Here is a 26,828-nt window from a genome sequence, read left to right as displayed (position 1 = left end):
AATGCGAAAGTTTGCGAGTGAGTGAGTATGTTTGTTACTGACTCCTTCACGCTGAAACGTCTGGACGGATTTGGATTAAATTTGGCAAAAAGTTAGTTTATAATCTGAATGAAAACATAGGATACTTTTTATGCCGTTATTCCACGAGATGGGGATAAAATCTCGCATGGGCGTACCCAGCTTCTGGCCTATGGGGGTGCAAGTCAGATTTTTAGGTCAGAACACCCGCGATTGTTTTGTCATACGGAGCAAGTTCATACATTTTCTGCGAGTGCGAGTAAAAATTTTATTTATTCATTTATTAGAAGCTGGGTACGCCAGCTTCTGGCCTATGGGGGTGCAAGTCAGATTTTTAGGTCAGATCACCCGCGATTGTTTTGTCATACGGAGCAAGTTCATACATTTTCTGCGAGTGCGAGTAAAAATTTTATTTATTCATTTATTTTAGAAGCTGGGTACGCCAGCTTCTGGCCTATGGGGTGCAAGTCAGATTTTTAGGTCAGATCACCCGCGATTGTTTTGTCATACGGAGCAAGTTCATACATTTTCTGCGAGTGCGAGTAAAAATTTTATTTATTCATTTATTTTAGAAGCTGGGTACGCCAGCTTCTGGCCTATGGGGGTGCAAGTCAGATTTTTAGGTCAGATCACCCGCGATTGTTTTGTCATACGGAGCAAGTTCATACATTTTCTGCGAGTGCGAGTAAAAATTTTATTTATTCATTTATTTTAATTTTCCAAACTTACAATTATCATTACAGGTTACAACCCAATGGAATAATTTAGCTAAAAAATACACACCGACTTAAATATTTTATGTAGGTACACAAAATACATGAACTGGCCCTAATCACTAATCAAAAATGTAAACGAGGCATAATATATTGCAGAACATATAACTTCAATGCGCCCCCCGGGTACGCCCATGAAATCTCGAAATTACAACCGCTGGGCTTACGCGTCATGAAATTTGGTATGGAGGTAGCTGGACCTATGAAATAACACATAGACTACTTAAAAAAAAACAATGGTTTATTAAAAGCAAAAACAAATTACAAGAAGGGTTTCCGTTGGTTCCACGCTTGGCTAAGCCTATCACGTGGAAACCTGATTCTAACTTTTATCCCGATATTCCCACGGGATAGGGATAAAATCTTGAAATTTCAACCGCTGCGTTTAAGAGTTGAAATTTTGGACCGTTGCTCTTAACACAATCTCAATGAAGACCATGATAGGTATAAATTTTGGGGATACCCAAGGGATTTTTGTAAAATCCCGGAAATTCAATTGTAACTACCAGATCGAATAGTTTACGCGTGCGCGTTAACCTCTAGTTGTAAATAAAAATTAACAGATAATAATAGAAACATGCTCAAAGGCGAACCTCCCACTTCCCTTAAAGGAATCTCTTCCAGTTGAATTAGATAAATAGAAAAAAGATTGAAAAAAATTGGTGATAAAAGTTAACTCTTTCTTATTTAAAGACGTCCTTGATTAGAAGGAACATAATTATTTGAAGTTAAATAAATACGCTTTTACATAAATTTAGTAGGTATTGCTTTGGTTTCAAAGCGAATTAAAAGTTCCAAAAATTTAAAGACGATGGAGACAGTGAATTATTTATCGATAAGTGGCATTGAACTTACCGATTGGAAGACATAGCATAATTAAGGCATTCAGTGCCGTACACACTGTTACTTTTATTTTTATTTGGTTTGTGCGATGTAGCGGTGTATAGGGAAAAATCGAATAGGAAACGAATGCTGAGCGAGGCTAGAAAAATAATCCAATTTTTCCTTAAACAATGTTCCGTCCTCAAACAAAATTCAATAATCGTCATTAAGGCACTTGTCTCACCGCCAGCGAGGAAACGATTGGCTATCGACTATTTTCTGGCTCAAGAAACGAACAAAAGATATAAGATCCTGTGTGAGTAAAAGATACACATATATTAATAGTTGATCGCTGGCTGTTCACACTGTCGGCGAGAACTCTCTCTTACATCTTTTGTCGCAGCGACAAGAGCTATAAAACTCCATGCCAGCTTGGCGGCCCCCCGCACGAGCGAGTCGAGTGGAGCGAGTAATCGCCCGTCGCACTCGAACACTCGCTTACAGCCGACCGACAAAACTACACTCGCTTCTCGCTGCTCACCCACTCGCTTCTAGCTACTCGCTCTACTCGCTTCTCGCTCATCGTCGGCGGTAAGACAAGTGCCTTAGTAAGATTAGGGACGCGCTAGAGGTTAAGCCTGCCTATAATAAGCACTTTTTTGTGCAGGTAGCTGGAACATGATAATAATTTACAGTAATAAGCTTGCAAGCTAATTGCGCACAAATGTAGCTGTATATTCCCGTCCTTATGTTAAACTAATAAATAAATCCCCATTACTAACCCTTTGAACGCCACTGTAGCATACACGGCCATGTCATTGTCATTGGATTTCCAAAAGCGAATTCGAACTTAGAACACACACCACGTCGGTTTGACAACTAATTATATAGGGCTGCAGCATAGTAGGCATAACAACTTTAAGCGTCGTTGGCGTTCAAAAACTGAATGTTTCTTTCCTTTGTTTTCAGGAGATACTGATCACAGCAGGCGGCGAGAATGTGGCCCCCGTGCTGATCGAGCAAACCGTGCAGACAGAGCTGCCGCATGTCGGGTACGCTGTGCTTATCGGCGACAGGCGGAAGTTCCTCTCGATACTGCTCACGCTTAAGGTAAGCCTTGACAGGATGCCTTAACACGTTCACTATCCTCATACAAAATGATATGACAAAGTCAGACGTCAAGTTTACTTCTACTTTCGGGACAGTTTGAAGTTGTGAACCCATAGTGGAAGCAAGGTCCCATATATATGGTCCTTGGTGGAAGCATGGGCTTGTGAAAAAAAAAGCTTCATGACCCATGATCATTGGGGGCACCCGCCCGGACAGAGAAGGTGTTCATTGCTAATAGTATATTGTAGAACAGTGATTCCCAAAGTGGTCCAGGTGGACCCCCAGGGGTCCACGGGAGACTTGCTGGGGGTCTACGTAGGCGTGAACAAAAAATGGGGGTCCATAAGATGTTAATGGGGGTCCACGAAAATTTATCTGCTTTTGATAGTAAAGAGCCAAAATGTAAGCATAGTTTTTATAAGGGCCTACCTACATTGTTTTAAGTACCTAACTAAGCAGATAGTATTTTAATAAGGCAAGCGACTGGACAGAACTCAGAAGCGACACAATTTTTATTTTTTGGCGACTTTAAGAATGTGGTAGAAATGTAGCAGCAGGGGGTCCACCGAAACCAGTAAAATTTTGAAAGTGGTCCACGAGAAAAATAAGTTTGGGAACTACTGTTGTAGAACAAGTGCATAATACGCACAATTTTACTATTTAATTAGTTTTCGTGGCTGTCATCGCCTGATTGATTCGATCTTAGACGAAGAATTTATTTTGCCTAATAATAATCCATTTTATACAGCGTACATCTGCATAAATACAAACTTATCAGCACGTAAACTGAAAAAGCATTTTTTATTTTAGTGTAAAATTGACGGCGACACTGGTGATCCTTTAGACATTTTGGACACCGAGACACAAAAGTGGGTGGAGAGCCTCGGCAGCAAAGCCACTACTCTCAGCGAGATTTCCAAAACTAAGGACCCCGTTGTAAGTATAATTTCCTTTACTTGAACAAATCATTTATATTATACTTTAGATATATATTTGTTTAATCAAAAACAATTGAGAGATAAGTACAAAAAAAATGTATATAGTACAAACGACCACACTGACCGACCGTTTGTGATCATGAAAAACGATCGTACAAGCGTGTCATCACTTTAGCGCAAATCGTGGCACCATTGCGACGTTCATATCTAATTGATTTTTCATATTCTTGCCCACTGCACTTGAACATTGGCCACTGCTGGCTTGACATTTGCATCTAAGTAGAAGTCCACCCTTAAGGTTTACCAATATGACTGCCTTATATTGTTAGTAATCAAGTTGGTTAATGTTGTTTGGCTTATTTACAGGTACATAAAGCTATTGAGGCCGGTATAATGCGCGCCAACAAGCACGCGATATCAAACGCTCAAAAAATCCAGAAGTTTGCAATTCTACCAGCGGACTTCTCAGTAAACACAGGAGAATTAGGTACGTATTAGTCTCAGAAAAACAACTGGCCCGTAATTTTAGTTTTACTTTACAAATCTACACTTTGAACTTGGCATTTGTTCACATTTAAGTACTTTGGTACTATTCACTTTTTATTTCTCGACTACGCAAAATTTTTATCAAATAAAAATGAATTAAAAAGTGTAAAGTGGTGAGTTTCAAAGTCGTCTAAACATCTGGGTCCTGTATAGATGTTAATTTAAATTATAATTAATGTTAATGAAACTTATTTACTTTTTTAGGGCCCACACTTAAGATCAAGAGGAGCGTGGTTTACGAGAAATATAATGATATCATGGACGGTTTTTACAAGGTCTGAGAGTAAAACATATTTATGAAAGAAATATACACCGGAGCAGGGCTTTGTTCAGGAGATAAATACAGTGAATATATATATATATATTTAGTCAATAGTTTATAAGTTCACAAGGAATGGTGCTATGATCTTATCTCAGAAATAGGGAAAAGTGAGCAGGGACCTTTACATTTTGCAACTATTTGCAACGAAATAAACAAGCACCTTGTATCCTGGTGCTTGGCAACTGCCTGCCACTGTATTAAGAATGGGATCGCGACTGCATCGCGTCGCTGTGTAGTAGGTCCCTAAAGAGTGATGATGTCAAATGGAAATATATATAAGGATTAAACTAGATTAAGAACACTGACAACTAACATAGACAGGTAACGTCGTTGATTATTAAATTATTGATAGGTTTATTGCTCAAATAGGGAATAGTGGGACGACTGGAATCATTGTGATGTTACAAATTTTACGTAAATAAAATGTATATTTTTGTTACTATAAATATATACTAGTTCGAAAAGGTTGTTGTTTCATTAAAACACCCAGTAACTTACATTAAAATTTAATATAATGTTCTAACCTATCACAATACATACATATAATTGGAATAGGGAAGACTTACATAGTCATATATGATATTATATAACAAAATATTATAATAGAAATCATAAAATAATTGGTAATTCATAATCATAATACTTCTTGGTTGCTACAAGTTAGATTACAAAACTATGATAACAACTGATTATGATCAAATAAAGTTAAGGCCTAAAACTAAAATAATTGACTAAGTACATAAATTCATTTAGCTTGATTTAATTGATTGGGTTTAAATTTCTTAACTACACAAGTCCATGAAAGAGTTCATAAAATAATTCTGACACTAGAGGCCTGTTTCACCACTTTCTAATAAGTTCCTGATAATTTACGTGGCAGACATCGATGATGCCGTCTCGGTTTATGCGATCAGAAATATTCCGACGAATCGAGAACTGCGTCCTTTTTAAGTAGATTTAGACACAGTGACGTTATTTATTATTTATTTATTTATAAAACTGAAGCGGGCCACTAGCATAACAGAAAATATATTTAAGTACTTGCCTTATGTAATTGATAGCGTAAATCCCTAATAAAACTTTTAACATGTCATAAATTCTTCAGGATAAAACTAGAAACACGATAAAACATCAGTCATTATTTTTATTACACTTATCTGATTGTAATAAAAAATATTCCAAAGCTATCTAATCTAGGTCGCAGGTATTAATCGACTAGATAGGCATGAATGATCCTTATTTATACATAATTGTTAAAAATAATAATCGGGGAATTTAATAATATCTTTATAGCGCAACAAAGATGCCGGAATGATATTGGAATTATTATCATCGGAAAATATTTGAAAGCCTATTCGTATGGCTCACACCTGTCTATAATTATTTTTTATCAATAACTGCCATGGCAAACTGTGAGAAGGTACCTACGTATGGGATCATCTCAGAGGTTATCTTCTACAAAATCAAGAATCGTAAGCACCTATTTCTTAAGATTATCCATTTACTTCGAAAAATATACAAAACATTGAGAGCATATTTTTTTAGTGTTCTTTTAAAATTATTTTTATTGATAACTTGACAGTTAGGCAAGTATAAAGTATAACTGATAATGATAATACAGAAACCTCTGCCAGCTTACATGCCTAATACGATGAAGTTAAAAATAAAGTCACACGTATAGACTACTATGATCTTTACTGTCTTTTAGTCCTACACTAAATCTTCTTGCATGTAAAAGTCTGTAACAATATAATTAGAGTAGTAGAATGTCAGGTACGTTAAAAAGCATAAATGAATAGAGAGAGAGAGAGAGAGAGAGAGAGAGAGAGAGAGAGAATATATTTACTGCCTCGGCTCAGTCAACCGTTCGAGTTAATAACTCTGATAAGATTTTGTAAAAAAAATATACAAATTATTTATGCTGACTGTACTTAAATACATTTTTATCTAATTTACAACATGTTTATACCAAATTCAAATGAATCCGAGCACTGGAAGTTGATCAAAATTGACGAACAAAGTTTGAAGCAAACTAACAAAATTGTTTTTTTTTATTCGACTGGATGGCAAACGAGCAAGAGGGTCTCCTGATGGTAAGAGATCACCACCACTTATAAACAACTAAAAAAGTGCTTTATCAATTTTAATATCAGTTCCTATTTCAGCAATAAAAAATTAGGCTGATTGTCATATTGACTTGTACGTGAAAATAGGCTTTGACGTTTTAAGCGCTACAAATGACATTAAACCATAAGGCGGTAATCCATTTCTTGGTTGACTATACAAGGTGAAGTTAATAAGAGCTATAAATAAATAGTTACTGCAGAAAATATGCTTCAAAAAAGATTGCATTTCACCAGTGAGTAATGCAATTTAGTGAATTCTATGAAATCACAAAGAAACGTGTTCGCATTAATAGAAGGCTAAGCGAAAAATTACCGAAGAAAAGAAAAACGTTGACATTTCTATTCCTCTTATTGTTACTGTAGCAGCAATAAACAGATGATTTACAATAGTCTTTACGTGTCGCTAAATGCGATTACCATGTTTAGTCGGCGCGAGGAGGGGCCGTGGCGGGCAACGGCGGCGGCGCGTCGACTAGGGGCAGCGGTTTAGCCACGCCGATTCGCACTACGCCTCGTGGGGCACCCTTCAAAGCTGCCACTGCTTGCTCCAAACTCGCGTCTTCTAGGTTCTGAAGAAGATAATTTGAGAAAGAATATATATGTGTACACCACACCGCCCGACTATCCTATTATTTCGCTGCAGCTGAAAATCAGCGCTGTGGTTCCGTACCTCAGCATTGCTGAGCTGCCAGCCCTTTCGGCTAGCTTTAAGTAGACCTTAATTAAACATAAATTATAAGTACCTGATGTATGCTACCTACAAGTTTGTCGATTCAACTTTTTCTTTCTTTCTTTCTTTCTTTCTTTCTTTCTTTCTATAGGCACAGGCTTTTCTGAGTGAGGGTTTCTGCCGTCATTGAGCATTATAACCAAAGCTCGATGTAGATGTTAATATGGATACACCATGAAAATAAATATTACAAGAAAACAAAACTACTCATAATTTTTTTTAATGTTTGTTTTGGATTTTTTGTTCGGTTTGTTCGGTTTTGATTAAAACTTGTTAATCTCATTTTTGTTACTCATAATCATAATAAATAAATTGTAAATAAATATCCACGAAACTGCAAAATCCACTAAACACATTTCGTAGATTCTAATTTACTTGTTTTTGTTTTAATGGCGACGTAGCTCGTAGTAGAGAAGCAGTCTAAATAAAATAATTTCGTTTTATAAACTTCAGTATCACACGAGATTGTGGTGGCCTAGCGGTTTGACCTATAGCCTCTCAAGCAGAGGTTCGTGGGTTCAAACGCCGGCCCGCACCTCTGAGTGTCTCGAAATTCATGTGCGAAATTACATTTGAAATTTACCATGAGCTTTACGGTGAAGGAAAACATCGTAAGGAAACCTGCACACACCTGTGAAGTAAATCAATGATGTGTGTGTGAAGTTCCCAATCCGCACTGGGCTCGCGTGGGAACTATGGCACAAGCCCTTTCATTCTGAGAGGAGGCCTGTGCCCAGCAGTGGGACATAATTAGGCTGGGATGATCACACGAGATTAAAAATTGAGGTTTAATCTTGTTGTATTATTTAAAGCGGCAATTGCACATGCAGCATGCGGCGACCGCAAAAGTGTAAACAACACGGTAGTCGGCCGCATTCGGCGAGCGACAGCTGCCGCCGCCTTAATATGGCCGCCGCAGTAGATGGACAGCTAATGTAAAGACGACGTTCGTTCGCCGAATTAGTTTCAAACAAATTCGGCGACCGCATTAGGTGAACGACGCAGTGTAATTGCCGCTTAAAAATGCTGTTGGCAGTGGCTTAATGAGGAAAGCCAAGGGTAGAAATTTGTGGCATAACAAAAGGAGGGTTGCATTCTGTAGTGGTCACACTAAAGCTGTTGATGATGAAGTTGTAAGTTGACCCTTATACCTGATCGTTGACGAACAGCAACCGGTCACCGGGGATGAGCCGGCCATCTTGCTGTGCCACACCGCCCGGCACCAGCGACCGGATAACAACCAGCGTGTGCGCCGGCCGCAGAGGATCCTGGTAGTCCAGGATAGAGAAGCCGAGCCCGCGTTCGCCTTTCACTAGTTCTGAATACAATAAGTACAGCTGATTACGCGTTGGTTCGAATAACTCGACTACTAAGGCGACTACTAAATGAAATCTCATTCATTACCGTGGGTGCAATATTTAGACGCATTTTAAAGCTTTTTAGCAAAAAGTAGAAAATATTTTAGAAAGAATAATTATTTGTATGATTACGTTTTAACCAGTTACCCTGTGATTCGTAAAGTATAGAATTAAATTGTAGGTTGGGAGGCCCCCAGCAGACATCACGGGCTACATAATAAAAGTAAAGGATACCATAAAGGTTTACGTGAAATCTCAATATAAGCCTGTGATAGGTCGATTCACAAAAGCTGGAACGAAAGAATTGAACGAAAATAATGTCAATTGTCATTGTGTGAGTGCCATTTTTATACGGCCTATACGGGTGCCTCCTAATATTATGTAAATAAGTACAGTCAAGTGTAAAAATATGAACTTATTCAAAGTTTTAAAAATTAGTACCACAGACTCTTATTCCCACGCAATAAGGCCGTAGTAACATATTTTTGAGTGGTTCGAATAGATACTTATTTTTGCACTTGACTGTACATTAATAGTCCTGACAACACGGTTATTTCTTTGAATCAACCTGTATCTAATTATTTTGTAATGCACACATGGACATTATCATTCACTCATTCAATTCATTCGTGCCAGCTCTTGTGAATCGACCTGTAGCAGCAGAACGCATATCGGATAAAAATGAAATGGATACGTTTTTAATGCTCTCAAGTCGATGGACAATATGTACCTATGATCTGCGGCTCCGAGGACCACATGGCGAGGCCAGTGAGCGGCTCGAGGCTGCGCGAGCGCACCTTGCCGCCAGCAGACAGCGACCCGCCCTCCTCGGCGCCCGCGCCCGCCAGACTACCGTCCGATTTCGCCTGAGAATATAAACACATACCTTCTTAATGTGTCAAAAAGACTAAAGCAAAGACGTTATTAGCTAGAGAGGTTCTTTTTAATTAAATTGCCCAGCGATTGTTCTACAAACATGAACAGACTGTAATCTCCAATTCAGTTTCTATTTTAGTATGTAACAATAAATTCCGTGAGACTAGAATTAATCCTTTCCAATACTGCCGAGGCCTGTTGGTACAGTTACCATCAAAATCTGCCACAGTGAAGCGTGCATAGAAAAAGAGTCACATCAGATATTTATGCACGCTTAATTGTGTCAGATATTGGTGATGCGTGGCTGTACTCTGTAATATTGGTTACCTTGACTAGCGTGGGCGCCGGCGGCGCCAAGTCAAGCGGCGGCGCGGGGGCGGGCCGCGGCCGCGCGCAGACCATGCACACTTCGCTGGACAGCTCCTTCAGTATCGACACTACTTCCAAGTGGTTCATGCCCAGGAGACGGTGCCCGTTCACCTCTGGAACATCAATACTAATATTATAAATGCGAAAGTGTGTTTGTATGTTTGTCCGTCTTTCGCGTCGAAACGGAGCGACGGAACGACGTGATTTTTGGCATAAAAATAGGTTATGGGCCAGAGAATGACATAGGCTACTTTTTATTCAGGAAAAATGCACAGTTCCAGAGGGAACAGCGCGCGATAACAGAATTCGAAGCGGACGAAGTCGCGGGCAAAAGCTAGTATTAATAATAATTCTTTGAAAAAAAAAACACTACCTTTATTTGTCATGTTATGTAGTTTAGAGCCAAGCATCAACTGAAGTACTAAATGGTACCGAATACGTTTGACCAATAATAATGTAATTTTTGGTGCGCTTTAATTTGACAGCGACAGATCGAAATTTTCCGCGCTACTAAAATTGGTCTACGCTTCACACGGCCAAATTACACAGAAGCAAGTGGCTCAACAATCCCTGTTCGCGACTGTACAACGGGAGGAAATTATTAGGTGTGTAAAACTGTTCTACTATGTGTGTTTAAGGCCCCATACACGGTACGATTCGTCTGTACGATCCGTCGCTTAAGACCGATCGAAATGACGAATCGATAGTGTATGTCAAGATCGTTAACGATTTACTTCATCGAAGACGATGTCGAAGATCGCAACAAAATCCCATGCAATCATGAATATCGTAAAGATGAATCGACATTGTATGGCTCTTTACGATCAATCGTCACGATTTCCATCAGATCGACCGTACAGACGAATCGTACCGTATATGGGGCCCTTTATGGTTACCTAGTAGCTCGTCCCCCGGGCGGTGCACTCCGGCGCGGCCGACCGGCCCTTCCGGCAGCACGGAGCGCACGTAGTGGTGCGGCCGCACTTCCCGCCCCCCCTCCACGTCCACAGTCCCCTCCAGCGAGATGCCGAGCCCTCCGCCGCCTCGCATCACCACGCCCACCACTATTTCTACATCGTCGCCTGGAAAACAATTTAAAATATTGCCAAATTTGAAGTGTCTAATAGTCATAGTTAAAGAGATAGGATAACTCTATCGAACATATAAATCCCGTCTTTTCTTTATTACGTGCGAATTTCCAGAAACCCATCCTAAGTTTATGCCATAAATGCAACCTCTATGCATAATTGCAGCCTCCTAGAATGAAGGTTTTGAGCTGGGCGTTGGCGAGTCAGTCAGTCATCAATAGGTAAATTTAATTCTGAATTTGAAATCAATGTGACAGCTAGAAAGTGGGTCAAAAATCAAAATACAAGCAAGATGACTGACAAACTGAAAGAATTTCTTTGCTCACCCGCGACCTTATGATAGCAAGATATGCGTGTTCATACAGTTTCTCCACCTCCCTCCACAATGTAAGAACACACACAAATCACACAAATATATTTATCACCACCACTACACTACACTGACGCGTTTCGAACTCAACCAGAGCGCATCTTCAGAGCAACACAACCGTACATCATGCTACCAGACGTTAGACTACTGACTGTTAGATGACTGACGTTGACATTGAATATAGTGACAGTATATAGTGTTAAAACGAATAAGTTTTTGGTAAAAATTACATTTTTAATACAAGCTTTTTTCGCTGACTGTACTTTTTGTTGACTGTACTTTTATTGTCACCCAAACTACATTTGAATACCAAATTTCAAGTCGATGCCATTAACCGTTGAAGAGTTCCGTCCTGTGGAGACAATCCTGGCCGGACTACCAGGATGTCACTATCAGATTATTGTATTGTCACCAGATATACATAAGTACCAAATTTCAAGTCGATCGGACTAAAGTAGGTCAAATTTAACTTGCAAGATTTGACCTAAATAAATAAACGAACAGGGCTAGTTAAATAAAAGCTTGTAAAAATTTACATATGAAATTGTTGCCATGTTTGTTTATGCACTTTACTTAAGAACATAATTGAATTTCTGATTAAACCTGGAATACCTGATTTATAATATGTCTTCGTTTACAAATAAAAAGCGTACAAAACAAAAGCAGCAATAAGCAACTGGAAATAAAAAAATACCTAGTATAGACTGCCATTTCCTTCTAATAGTTTCCTTCTGTTCGTGCGTGCGCGGCATCTCAAAAGCGGGATGCGCGCGCGCCGCAGCCGGCGGAGTGCGAGGCGGCGACACCTCTGTCTCGTCTTCCACGCTTGATTCCACGCTGGAAGATAACATAGAAATGTAGTGCTAGCACTTCATTCACCGAAATATTGATGGAGTATAAACAGTTGGACACCCTAACACCGGTAGATAATAGTCGGGAAAAAGCAATTCGTGGATGAGGAGTTTGACGGACGAAGCGTAGCTGAGCTGAAATTCGGTATTGGCTCTGTGCACGACATCAGCGCCACCTAGCGTCCGCCACTTTTTGGCTCTGATGCTCTGACGTTTTGAAATTTCATCGCGACATTGTGACCAAAATCAAACCTATAGGTAACGTATCAATTTATAGTACAAAATTACTGCGATACCGTGATTTGGGTGGACAAAAGGTTGTGAATTAATTTTTGGTAATTAAAATTAAATGAGGTAAATAAAATTTATTCAAAAAGTGTGATTTATTTTCGTTATGTCAGGGTTTGTTTACTTTATGTTTAGTTGTACTTTTACTGTAAAACAAAAAGGTAAAGGTTTTGTGAGTATCAATATCAAATTTCAACCACAAACCGTTTCACAAGGAAAGTTGTTGCTGGACATGTCCAAGATGTAGAGAAAATTAAGAACAAAACAGGGACAGTGTTCAATAATTCAACCTTTCATCATAACACAAACATCTATTACTAAAATTAGGTAGTTAAAGTCTATACAAATTGCTTTGTTAATGACAGATTCATATGAGTATGACAGATGACAGAGCCTAGATTATTTCTTCTTTTGGCCACTATGAGCGCTGCAATAGATTTCATTACCCCCACCTAGTACTTCGCACCCTCCCAATACAGTTACGGTAATTTTGAATCCTGGGGAAGGACATAGGATAGTTGTTATTAGCGCGGGATAATAAACGAATTCTACGCGGACGGAGTCGCAGGCAACAGCTAGTATGTTGAAATTCGTCCACCCGTTTAGGCTACTGAGAGGACCAAATAAATACACATACATACATACACTCGAAAAACATAGCCCTCCTTTAGCAGTGGGATAAAACAAAGCAAGCCGTTCATCTTACTTCTGGTGCAGCAGCGTCATCTGTATGTCATGCGAAGCCGCCGGCTCAGGGCGGTGCATGTGTAGGAAGGGATTGTGGACGATAGCCGCCGCGCCCGCGCTCTCGCCCGCCGCGATCGCCTGTTGCAACTGCTCGTACTTCGGACCGCGGAGGTACCTGGAAATAGCACAGTTTTCAGTTGACTTGAAAACAGTGGCACGTCTAGTATTACTCAAATAACAGACCCATGTAATATTTTTTTTTTATAAAGATGCCAATTAATTCAAGTTTCTTTTGGTCGACTGTTTTAGAATTATCATCCAAAATACATATTCGTATCAAGTTTCTAGTCAATACCCATTGACTGATTGATTGACTTGGATTGAGTTGTGGTTGAATGGCGTGTCTCGTTGCCTTGCCATTTCCTCGTGTGTCCTCGAATATACACGATAAAACTCCCTTGATTGCGCTCCCTTACTTGACATATATTTGGAACACGGACGAATAAAAACAAGTGGAAGTGCTATGTAGGTGCAGCGTTCGTGCCACAAGTAATCGGCGGTACGTTTACTCGATGCCAGTCGTGTTCAACATTGCATAGAGTATGATCACGTTTAGTAGTGTCGCGACATTCCTTGTTTTACAGTAATTATGCCGTATGTCTCAATTCTGGAATGTAAAAATGATAGCTGGAAAAATACTTACTAATAAATTGAGAATTACCTACGTCATCGAGTAAGCGTACCGCCCCGCTTACTTGTGGCACGCACGCTGCACCTACATAGCACTTACACTTGTTTTTATTCTTCCGTGATTTGGAACGATATAGCTACCTCTCCAGCTCCAGAGTGACGATGTTCCCGCTCTGCTTGAGGGCGTCGACGGCGCGCTGGTTGGACTTGCCAGCCAGCGAGGCGCCGTCCACCGCCACGATGCGGTCATTGACCCGCACTCGCCCGCTCAACGCCGCCGCGCTACCCGCACTCACAGACTTCACGAATATACCGGACAGCTCCTCTTTTTCACACACGTAACCTGTTTAAATTATAACCGTGCTATTAAGGATAAGTAGGCAATATGCGGTTAACTACACGGTTTAAGCGCGCTGTCCCTCTTCAAAGTATCGCTCAACAAAGAGACGGCGCGTTAAAACCGCGCGGTTAACCGCATAGTGCGTTCTTGCACTAAAGCTTGAAACACACTGATCTGACGATCGATCTCACATCGATCTGGCGAAGCGGTGTGGCGTAGCGCGGAGGCGGTACCGTGGTTGTAATATTCGAGCTAACATGAAAGAGTTGGCGTTGAATACAACTTGCACCGCCTCCTCGCCGCGCCGCACCGCCCCACCCCGGCCACCGCTGTCAGTGCGTTTTAAGCTTAAGAGCTACACGTGGGGTCGTGGGATGTTTAAAAATACGTTTTAGAAACGCGCGTTGCAGCGATCGAGATGTCCTGAACAGCTGTCACTAGAAGTGCACTTTGGCATCAGTTTGGGCATCAAATTCGGATCTGTTGGTTCTTGAATCGCAATTAGATATTTTTAATTTTCGGATTTATAAAAATCGGATTTATGAGGAATCGGAATAGTCATATTAGGATTATTAGAATATTCGTAATTATAAAAATCGGTATTTTGAAATTCGTGATCCCGACTTTTGGAATTTAGTTTTTCGTATTTATGTAGTGTACGTACCCGTTTTGACAAAAACTGCCACACAAATAGTTCATTATCTGGATTAACACAAAGGATACTTTTATCCATAAATTGAAGTTTCCGCGGAACAGCAATAAACGAATTTTCAGATTTTTAAAATAGTTTTTTTTAAGACACATTAGTGAATGATTGAACTGTGTCTAGGCGACAGTCTACTAGAAATAAATGGTAAATCTTTAACCATACCTGCTATGGTAATGCCTAATCCGTTCTCGTCTTTCTTCAACTGAACCGTAAATCTATCAACCTCTGGTGATTCCGCATCTGGAAATTTAAAACCGGGTTAGGGGTGTCAGTAATTTATAGTTTAACTTTATTATTTAGTTATTTATGAAGTTTAGAACTTCTCGTATTCGTGCGGTAATATTTCAGCAGATCATTATCATCATCATATCAGCCGTAAAACGTGTACTGTTTGACATAGGCTGATTAAAGACTCGTGTAGAGGTTTTGGACTGGAAGTCCTTTAGTTTCAAAATTTAGTCACGCCTTGAACGCGTTGTCTTTTGGACAACGATCAATGCATGCGAATTAAAAAATGCTGATTAACGTTAACAGGGGTATGCAGTTGAACTAGCCCAACCAACTGATAAAATATTCTGGATTAATTTCAAGACATCTTGTATATTATTCATACCTGACTCAGGGGGTGGTGTTACAGAGCTATCAAAGACGAATCTAGTAGCGGTCGAGTGCAGCACAGGAGTCGGTTGCGTATGGAAAACTTGCTCAAATCCAGTTTCTAGCAGATAGCGATCCAATCCTTCCGGGTCTGACAGCAGTCTAGAACAAATGAAAGCTTTAGCACACATATCCTATTCTTAATCTTATATTCCTTATAACTTACAGTGTATATTTTTGACTCGACCTCTGTCGCGCGACCTACGAACAAATAATAAGTCAGGAATTGTAACTGCGATATAAGCATGGATACAGTGTCCTAAGCTAAGGTCGCATGCGCGTCATTTAATTTTGACTTGACATTTATTTTACAATTTAAGTGAGCTCACGTCAAGTTTTCGCAGTTTTGATTGTGAACAGCTCTAAATTATCATGCCAACGTGTGTTAAGAAGCGGTGCAGGAACAACGCAAAATTAAAATGTCCAGAGATCACTTTCCACTAGTATAGTAGTCGTAAAATTAGATTTATATTATAAAATGTTCAAATACATTATCAGTTGGAGATGGTCAGTATTATGCAAAATCAAGTCTGTGGTCTTTGACTCACATACATAATGTAAATGACAGTTTCCTCACCCCTCTTCATACTTTCTTCTTTCCTGTATCGCCCAAACAATAGGTACAAACAGTCTTTATATTTTACATGATTTTTAGTGTGAATAATATAAGATACAATAGTTTAATGTCAACTGCTCATCACCTTTTACGAAAGATTGCTTTTTCCGATGCAGAGACGTTCATTATTCAAAAGTCCTGGTGCTTCACCACCCTTTCCATTCCACCATATGCATTACGATGAGCATAAATTGCTGAGCAACTGTGTTAAAATAATTGAAATGAAACCCGTGAAATACTTGTTATTGAGTAGTACCTAACTCCGGTGGTCAACTGTGGTCTTCACTTGTCATTATCATTAGTTCCACTCCATCAAATGATGATGTTCAAGAGTCAATGCACGAGTTACTAACTAAATAAGTATATCCAAATTACCATAGGTGTCCCAACAATATTTGAAGAGTTATCTCGATTTCCTTAGGATCCAATCATCAGATCCTGATTTTGTGCCTATGGGACTTAATTAGAGGTACAAACTAAACAACATATTTTTTCAAATCGGTTCATAAATGAAGGAGTTCTGAGGTAACAGCAAAAAAATACAACCGAATGGATAATCTCGTCCTTTACCTTTAAAAACAAGCTGTCATTATCAATATATGGCACGTCATTGAAACCGTAGATGTAAGAAGTGATCCGTCTGAACGCCAGTTGTTTATGTAGTTTGTGCATCTGACATTGCATCACACGAGCCAACCAATCCCTGCTTTGTTTCTGAATTTTAACCAATCAGGAAGCACGTCTATTTGCAACCTTGAAATTGATTCGTATTTGAATCATAAGTCGTTTTGGTTTTAGGTATGGCCACTTTTTGTGTGGAATTTGTTCTAAGTTACGCTTCCTGGCTTATTATTTATTCGTAGCGCGCGACAGAATGATGGGTGATTGTGTTGCGCACGACTATTAGAACGTATTTCTTTGATGTACCGACGACTAACCAATCTTTGACGATTACTGGTGATGGCCAGTATAGTAGCCACTCTTTATTCGTGCTCTGTTCGCAATCGTGCGTATATTATGTCTTCCATGTATGTGCGTATATCATGTTTGTTTTAGTTATGGTTACAGATTTAGAATGTAAGGAAAAATATGTAGGTATACGTGTATTTTAAAGGAAGAGAGATAAAACAGGCCATTTTCCTTAAAAACGCCTGTAACGTTACGTCCGACTTTGAGCGTCTCACCCGACTTTGCGGACCAACGCCTACCAATTTTCGGCTTCAGTGCAGAATAGTAATCGCTTAACGGTTAAATATAAGTCGCATTTTTAATATTTCATTGTAATTTGTGTTGTATCTACTGAGCACTGCTGCATACAATTCTTATTTTCTGCACAATTTTTGATTTTAATTTTTCTCCTCATAAGCAACTCCTAGAAACTGTGGCAAAAACCCCCGACTGCCTTAAAATTAAAAGGATGAAAATAAGTATAGTGGTCTAGAACTCTGTTGAGTTCATGCATTTTTTTTATTAATTTATTATTTCTAACGAAATGGCATTATGAGTCGTGTCTGGTAATTAAAAAAAAAACAAGTATCGCGGGAAAGTATAAGGGCAAAGACTTTAAATTTTGAAACCGTGCCCAGTGATTTCATTTAATATTTTAATAATTTTGCTTTATTTCCTCGCATTATTCGAGAAAAGCACTATATATGCCTCAGCGGAAATGGCAATTCGTGGATTCGTGTTTATTGAAGGACTCTGCTACGCTTCGTCCGTCAAACTACTCATCCACGAATTGCTTTTTCCCGGCCTCTACAATAATGTACTATTTGGTTTTGTTAATTTCGTTTACGTTCTGTGTTACCTAGCGGGTACGACGGGTGCCAGCGCAGGCGTAGCGTGCGCAGCGGCGGGGTCTACCGCGCGCGCGACCACGAGCCGGACGCGGGAGCCCGACGCGCGCAAAACGCCCGCAACCTGCTCCGACCCCATCTCCACTAGGCTCACCTGTTACAATGAGATAACATTTTAGGTACTTTTAGCTGGTAACACAGAAAATATCAGAAAAATGAAGCAGGGGAAATCCTGGGACTAAGGGGAAAATATGTACAGAGGAAAGATTGTCTATGAACGGTTTTACCTGTAGGAGGGCGTTTTCAGAAAAAGTTGTTGAAATGACCTTTTTTTTAAGAAACTATTCTTATTCTCAAAAATGCAGCTAGTGCTGCTGCTTAAGTAGGTACGTAAAGTAGAAATAAGCAACCTGAGATATGTATGCATAGGAAAAATTCGTGTCTAGATTCCTGTCCAGCAGTGGTGTAGGGGTTATAGCACGCAGCACGGAATGCTGAGGACCTGGGTTCGATTCCCAGTGCTGGTCTCTTTTTCTGGTTTTTCTGTGCATCCATGTCTCAGTTTGTATTTTCGATATGGTTTCACGGGATAACCGTACAAGTAACAAATTTGGAGTGGAAATAAAAAATACAAAAAAAAACTCTAAAAAAACAATCATTATTCTTATTCTTACATTGGGTGAAATTTTGTTTTCCTACTCAGAACCAGGAGCACTTTCGATTGTAATAGGAGAAAAAAAGGGTCCCAATATTTTTTACTCCATTACGTTACCGTTTTCATACACGTTTTTATGGCGGCAGCGTAATGGATAACACAAAATTATATGAAAAACCTGAGACACTTTTTTTCTCCTATTATTTACAATAACACACACAAATAAGTGTTAGTTAAAAATGAAATTTTTAAGACAAGCTTAGTGCTGATTGTACCTTTTGTTGACTGCACTTGCTCTGCATCCAATCTACATATGTATGCCTTTTTGAGTCAATTTTACCGCTGGAAGTTGATCAAAAATAGCTTCTAATATTTTAAGCAAACAAACATATATTTAAGGTGAAGTTAAATAAAATCTTATAAAAACAGAAAGCAACAAATTAAAGTATGGCAGCGCTGACTTGCAGCAAGACTTAATCCGGATACATTAAATTCCTTGCGTTCTGGTTTTAATTTTAAGATAACCGTGTTTGTCCGCGGTCTACAGGTAATACCGTCCAACCATCCATCGTGCCGTCCCGCTCACCCTAATAGCATTTAATAGGACACGAAGAGGGTAAAGAGAATGATACGAACTCTGAATTTCAGAGTAGTCGCCCTGACCCTGTATGCCAATAAAGCCAAAGTGAAGTAACTCACAGAATCAAAAGAGTCATTAAGACGAATCTCTACTTTAGTACCTCGGTAAGAAGCCGAGCCAAGTGAAGTTGAATAGGACAGAACTGAATTACTTAACCTTTGCCACAAACAAATTAATGATCGCTCGAAAGAACTGTATACAATAAAGGAGTCGGAGTCAGTACCGAATTGATACCGATTTCGGAGCTGGATTTAGTGAATTAGACCACTACTCTGAATCGAGATTAGCCATATTTAATCAGATTTATGATAATGATAAGATGAGAGGAAGAGAAGATACGAGTATGACGCTGATTGTGATGTATTGATTGCAAGCAAAAAAATCAGTGCCTTACATTAATTACAGCATATAATTGTAAATAGGTACTCACATCTCCTATTTGCAGAATGTGATCACCAGATTTGAGGCGACCATCGCGGTCGGCCACTCCACCCGCCAATATCGTCTTCACAATCACGCCGCTGGTCCGAGCCCCAATTATACCTAGAATAAGATTATTTTCTCAAACATGCTCGGGAATGTATGCGTTAATGTCACGAAATGGAGACATGAATTTTCTCATTTATGGCTCCCTACAACTTCTTGGCCTAGGCCAAGAAGTATGCATGAAAATCCATTATTGTTCGCTGCTCTAACTTTTTAAATTTGCTTTCTAATATTAAACTGACAAAGGAAAAATTATAAACAGCCAACCACAACCACCACTACCTACTCTGTAAGCATTTGCGATATTGCGATGCGATGCGATGCATGGATGGATGGATGGATGAAATATTTCCTTACATTGTTTGAGAGAAGCACTATACAAACCTCGGCCAGAACAGGGATTGCTGGACTCGTTTTATCCGGCCTCGTCTACAACTTCGGCCGTCTACCCCGAACTCGTCCATCAATCCCTTACTTCATGGCCTCTGCAGTAATGTACTATTTCTGTGTGTAAATAGTGATTAGCAAATGTAAAGGATGTCCAGAAATATATGCATTTCACTGTACAAGCTATTGATTTGCTTGTAGCCACAAATTATAATGGTGTAATTAACAAAAGGTATTTTATTTTGGAGGTGTGGCTGGTAAAATGGAATTAAAACAGCAAGTTTGCTGCTATCAGTAAAAAGGACCATTGTAATCCACACTTAAAGCGAATAAATGAATATGAATATAAGGATCTAGCTAGTTTTACCGTACGAATTTTTAAGTAATAGTTACCGAATCCAAGCCCAGTGCCGTCATTTACTAAGTTTATGATCTCAACTTGCGCCCAGTCACCTGCCACGATATTGGGGGAGCCAGAAGCCAAAGAGTCGTCATTGCGGGACATTTCTAAGATGCTGTGGCCCTAAAAAAATATATTAATTACATTATGTAAAAAAAAAAACACCTACCTACACTTCGTTCATTTTTAGCATTAGAAAGAAGGTATGCAGTCTTGACGTGACTTTTTATTGACAAAATAACTTTTAAAAAATGTCACAGCAAGGATATTAATGGTCATTTACATTATTTGGGTTTCATATGTAATACTATTTTTTTAAAAGCGTTTTTAACAAAGACTTGTTTAATTTGGTTACCATTTTCCTAATGCTAACATAAACAAAATCAATGTATGTTTGTCAATGTCTGTCAATGCCTGGTGGTTCTCGCATCGCAAACATTGACTCACCGTGGAGTCACCCTTGTAACTTGTGAGAACATGTGATTTGCTGACTTGCATAGCTTAAATTGATGCAATGGAATTTAAATTCGCAGATCTACAACCTCAAAGTTATTTATCTTAATTAATATTATAAATGTGAATAAAATTTTATATGTTAAACTTTCACACTTACATTAATTAACTGATTTAGATGAAATTTGTTACAGAGGTAGTCTGAGACTCTGAGAAGGACGAAAATAGAATAGTTTCATCCCAGAAACTTGGATAGTTTTTGCGGGAGCGGGAGAAACAAATTCTTCACAAATAAAAAAAAATGGCATTAATAATTTGGGTCAATTAAATAAATGAAATATCCATACTTGCAGATATTGGTTTTTAATAGGAAAATGCCAAAATTTACATACATATTTAGAAATATATCAAGCTTACCTGCTTTGGTGACATATTGGAATCTATAGAAGCAGAATCAAGACCTAGGATCCGTTCATTGTCAGAGCCTGACCCAAATTCCAGGCAGTGTGGTGGAGACACCTGTGGCACACGTTGCTCCTCCTCACCTTCATGGGATCCATACAGATTCCGGGTCTGCAGTGCAAGCTCACCTGATGCAGTAACATAATATTTACTTTCTTTTACCAGATTTTAGAAAAAAATAGAGAAGGTCCTCAATTTTTTTAGTCTTATATTTTAATAAGGCTTTAGTATAGTCAAGGGCAAAGATATTGACACGGCCAAAGTTGCAAAAATATGTAATACACAACTTTATGCACTTAACATTAAGGCTGTGTATACATATTTTTGCAACTTTGGCCGCGTCAATATCTTTGCCCTTGACTGTACATCAAATGTGACTATGTCAAGGTCCTCAATTTGTATGATCAAAATAACTTCTACTCCATTACTATATCAAAATTGTTCACCCCTGAATTGATTTATATACAATATGAATGGTGTACAATGTGACAAATCAAAAAGGATTAGGATTAGACATTAACTTCAAACTTAACCCACAAATTTTGGGTAATTTTGTGTACCCTATGCTAGGAAGTAAATGAAACTAGTAATAAAAAATTGCCACATTACAAACAATTTTAAGACAATGAGCCCTAAATTTTATTGGTTCAGTGTATTTGGCGCACTGTTACGTGATAGTTTTTAATTTCTTTCAGAGTCTGTATTTAACTTGCGTTAATTTTTCAATATTTACTTATTAAAAGGGCATAACTCCAATTCTACGCAGAATAGCCTTAAAACCGTACCATAAAAATGATCGGACATTGACAACCACAGTGCTGCTTCCGAAACTCGAAACTCGAAGTTCGTGTCGTGCGGTCCCTCTGACACTTACACGAAGGAGCGAGAGGGACCGCACGACACGAACTTCGTTTTGAGTTTCGGAGTAGCCCTGCTGACTTTGCCATTGTCACTGGAGTATGTCTGTGGAGTATGTTTTTTTCAGGTAACATAAGGCAAAATATTGTTAAAAAATTCGTATTATAAATTAACCATGTTTATCTCACCTAAAAACTATTTTTATTATAGTATAGTGTTCAGGAGGCAATATGCTTTTGACACTATTCCTTTAGCGGCGAATTGATTCGTCAATTTTAAGACAATTACACAAGTCAACAATGATATGCACACATCAGCTATAAGCTGCCTGTATACATTATAAATAATAATAATATACAGGTACAAGTTGAAAACAATGCATTTCTTTAGCCTAATAAAATAATGATGAATTTTCTAATCAACCCAATCACCTTTTAGGGGTCATTCAAGTATTATATGAAACCCCAAGGGGGATTGGGGGGGAATTTTGCTTAGCATATTGATTGTGTATGAGTGTTTCATCACAAACATTAATAAAAAAAGTCATGGCTACATAAATTACCTAATATGCTTGAATAAAAATTACATAATTAATATTGCTTGTTTTTCTAGTATTGACTGACTATAACAATAACATAGCACAGCCCAAAAAGCTTAGAAAAATTTACCATTGTCTACATCAGCATAGGTTGTTAAAACTTTGCTTACTTTTGCTGACAAGGAGGAGGGGCAGTCAGAAAGTACAATTAAGCAGAATTTTAGTATATATATCAGTTTATTTTAATGCCATTTTTGTTAACCCCCAATGCAAAAAGAGAGGTGTTATATGTTTGACCGCTATGTGTGTCTGTCCGTCTGTTTGTGGCACCATAGCTCTTAAACGGGTGGACCGCTTTGAATGTGATTTTTTCATTTTAAATCAGGTTTTTTAACAATGGTTCTTAGACATGGTTCATCAAAATCGGTTTAGCCGTTTATAAGATATTGAACTCTGAAGTGACAAAGTTGAGGGTTTTACAACTTTTTGTTGGTCAGGTCAGGTTAGTTAAGTATCACCATTACTTTACCTGCTGGAGTTATATCGAAGTCACCAGGTAATATGGATGGATGATGCGCTACTTGTGTACCTAGCATTCCCACGGAATCTTGAAGCGTAGCAATACTCTTCAGTATAGGGCTCTCAAGTAAACTTATCAACATGTTTAAGTCATCATTGGTTGCAGCCTAAAATTCAACATAGTGATTATTAATGAAGTTTGATCAGCCAAATAAGTGGTCTACCAATTTTTAAACAACATACTATCAAATTAATATGTCGCTAAAGTCGAAATTTAAAGTTGAATCATCAATCCAAACGATAATCAACTTTAGGACAGACCACATATTTGCCTAGCCTAACCAACTACTAAATAAGACCATAAAACCGCCGCGCGTCCACTGTCTGTTATAAAAGCTATAAAATGTTAATATTACCTTCAGTTTCGGATCATCGCTTTGATCCACGGCAGCTTTAACACTCTCCAGTTGCTGGAGAGCATTGGACAAATTTACGCCTAAATGCATCTTTGTTATTTTAGACTCTAGATCCTACGATATAGTTGTAAATAAAATTCTATTATTCTAAAAAAAACCCTGCAGACACAAATAAATACTTTTTTTTGTCACTGACTGACACTAACAGGTATTCACTCACTGACACTAACAGGCATGAAACTCGAACAAAATCATAAGCCCAAAACAATTATACTAAAAAAAAGTCGCAAGTTAATGATTATTAACAAAATTACGAGTCACTTGCTCGTGTCAATAGATTTTATTTCCAATTTGACTGATTGAATTCAATCGAAATCGAAAAGAAAATGTAGTACAAATGTACACAAACACAAACTACTCTTTGCTACTGACAGTAGTGACAAGTACTGCAGGGCTACTACGAAACTCGAAGTTCGAATCGTACCGTCCCTCTCGCTCTCGTATTAAATAGTGTAAGTGTCAGAGGGACCGCACGACACGAACTTCGAGTTTCGTAGTAGCCCTGCTGTTGACGTCGATGTGACATTGACACTTTTTTAGTACTTTTTCTAATTCATGCTTTTCTGTAAATGCTAAAGAACTTTGCCTTGCAGCCTAATTTGTGACCAGACTTTAAAACTCAGCGTTTGACGTAAATTGAAGCATGCGAATCTTGACCTTGGTCAATACGACTCATTTAGACACCATTGGAGGAAAACGAGCGAGCGGGTCATATGATGGGGAATGATCACCACTGCCCATGTGAGTACCAAAAGAAAATATCCGTGGTTTGTATAATACAAGGATGTGACTAGGATAGGAATTAATAAGTTAATACGAGATGAGGGGGACGTTACGGTACGAACTTCGATGTTCGAATTTTGTAGTAGCCCCCTGTTAGGCACGTTTTGTGGCGATTTTTTAACCAATTTGTAAAGCGGCAATTACACTGAGTTGTTTGCCGCATGCTGCATGCGGCGACCGCAAAAGTGCAAAGAACACGGTAGTCGGCCGCATTCGGTGAGCGAACGCTGCCACCGCCTTAATATGGCCGCCGCAGTAGACGGGCAGACTAATGTAAAGGCGACGGTCGTTCGCCGAAGTCGTTTGAAACAAGTTCGGCGACCACATTCGGTGAACGACGCAGAGTAATTGCCGCTTTAGTGTTGTCTTCTAATCTCACAAATGGAATTACACCCCTTTCTGGTAATTGGTGAGATTGAATAATAATTTGGTAAGGATAATATATGTAGGTAGGTAGATATAGAATAGCACTGTAAGAACACTCAACAAAAAAAATTAAGAAAAAAAAACGACACGAACATTTATTATTTTAAACAAAAAATGGTTTGTCCAGCATCTCTCACTAAAATGCCAAATGTAATGAATAGGTACGTGTCTTTAGTACCTATATCTACATTTTAAAAAAAAAGAGTAAAAAAATTGAATCAACGCCTCTCCGGAAAATTTACACGATATTTGCCAGTCATCATAAAAAGTACTTAAAAAAAATGAGCTTGATATACAAGGTGTTAATTAAATAACTGAAAACCGCAGACACCCCAAAATTTTTTTTTTTTTTCATTTTAAACTAGTTGATTCAATTTATTTTCGGATACCTTCATTATTTCAAAAAATATTCGCGGGTTTTGCTAAATTAGTAATTCTGCTTATTTCTAACTCCACGATCATACTTACTGACTTACTTCGCCGGCTCAGCGCGACTCAAAGTGGATCTTGGTCTCCGACACAAGACTCCGCCGATTGTTCCTATCCTGTACAACAAGGCGCCAGTCTGCCACCTGCATGTCGCACAGGTTTTTTCGGACTTCATAATTTGTATTTATTGTCAGTTGCACTTCGACGTTTTTAGAAGATATTTTTAGGTTTTTGGTGTTGCAGATGTCTAGTGGTTTGACCTATCGCCTCTCAAGCAGAGGGTCGTGGGTTCGAACCCCGGCTCGCACCTCTGAGTTTTTCGGAATTCATGTACGGAATTACATTTGAAATTTACCACGAGCTTTGCGGTGAAGGAAAACATCGTGAGGAAACCTGCACAAACCTGCGAAGCGATTCAATGGTGCGTGCGAAGTTCCCAATCCGCACTGGGCCCGCGTGGGAACTATGGCCCAAGCCCTCTTGTTCTGAGAGGAGGCCTGTGCCCAGCAGTGGGACGTATATAGGCTAGGATGAGATGTCTATGGGCGGTGGTGATCTATTACCATCAGGAGACCCACTTGCTCGTTTGCCATCCAGTCGAATAAAAAAATAATAATAATCAAACTTGACATCAAAATGGCCAGCATTAAAATATCTAAATAAGAAATTAATTTTAATTGGCGCATGTTGCTTTTGTAATTTTTAGACTGGGCACAATAATTAAAACAAACTCAACCTGATTCAAGACATCGTGTAATCCATTCTACTCTCGATTCTGAGCAAACTACTTTCTGGTTTTCAGTCCTATTTAATTAACACCTTGTATATTATACCTATTTACGATAAGAAATATTCGACTGATTCATATTCAGTAGTACAGTCGAGTTCATAAACTTGTGAGCAAAAATTTGATCAAAAATATCTGTACACGAATTTTATGTTAACGGCGTAGAGTAGAAGCGTGTTCAGATACTTTAGATCAAATTTTTGCGCACAAGTTTATGAGCTTGACTGTGAACATACCTAACATCTAGTACTAAGCCTATAGATCTTAAACTAAAATATATGCATAGAAACTTACCTAATGGTGACCCTAATCTTTTTCAGGTGCTAAAACATACGTGCATTAAGGACTGCAAAATACGAAGTTGCAGTGATAACACAAAAAACAGTGTTTTTGTGAACTGTTAGAATATCTGCTCAGCAAAACAAAGCAAAAATTGGGCCAAAAAAAAC

The 26,828-nt window shown here is 38.7% G+C and overlaps 2 protein-coding genes across 4 annotated transcripts in view; one reads left to right on the top strand and one right to left on the bottom strand.

Annotated features, from left to right (window-relative positions):
- The window catches only part of LOC141438090 (long-chain-fatty-acid--CoA ligase ACSBG2-like), a 32,999-nt gene extending 28,013 nt beyond the window's left edge, over positions 1 to 4,986 (top strand). For all 3 annotated transcript variants that reach the window (XM_074101756.1, XM_074101757.1, XM_074101758.1), the window contains exons 12-15: positions 2,583 to 2,723; positions 3,534 to 3,659; positions 4,028 to 4,148; positions 4,412 to 4,986. In XM_074101756.1, the coding sequence (XP_073957857.1) occupies positions 2,583 to 2,723; positions 3,534 to 3,659; positions 4,028 to 4,148; positions 4,412 to 4,488 (465 nt within the window). In that variant the 3' untranslated portion in view covers positions 4,489 to 4,986. The remainder of the gene's footprint in view (positions 1 to 2,582; positions 2,724 to 3,533; positions 3,660 to 4,027; positions 4,149 to 4,411) is intronic.
- Positions 4,987 to 5,019: 33 nt separating this feature from the next.
- Positions 5,020 to 24,199, bottom strand: Patj (patj crumbs cell polarity complex component). The gene is made up of 16 exons (XM_074101755.1): positions 23,895 to 24,199; positions 23,489 to 23,645; positions 21,519 to 21,691; positions 20,642 to 20,771; positions 19,806 to 19,918; positions 18,092 to 18,234; positions 15,625 to 15,770; positions 15,174 to 15,251; positions 14,104 to 14,305; positions 13,292 to 13,447; positions 12,141 to 12,283; positions 10,885 to 11,070; positions 9,947 to 10,101; positions 9,474 to 9,609; positions 8,537 to 8,703; positions 5,020 to 7,224 (listed from the first exon to the last, which is right to left on the bottom strand). The coding sequence occupies exons 1-16, from the start codon at positions 23,982 to 23,984 to the stop codon at positions 7,078 to 7,080; spliced, it is 2,322 nt and encodes a 773-aa protein (XP_073957856.1). The 5' UTR covers positions 23,985 to 24,199; the 3' UTR covers positions 5,020 to 7,077.
- Between the last annotated feature and the right edge of the window lie 2,629 nt (positions 24,200 to 26,828).

This window comes from Choristoneura fumiferana, chromosome 18, assembly GCF_025370935.1.
Source record: "Choristoneura fumiferana chromosome 18, NRCan_CFum_1, whole genome shotgun sequence".
Classification (NCBI taxonomy): domain Eukaryota; kingdom Metazoa; phylum Arthropoda; class Insecta; order Lepidoptera; family Tortricidae; genus Choristoneura; species Choristoneura fumiferana.
The sequence above is the reverse complement of the archived record's forward strand: the minus strand, read 5'-3'. Positions and strand labels throughout refer to the sequence as shown.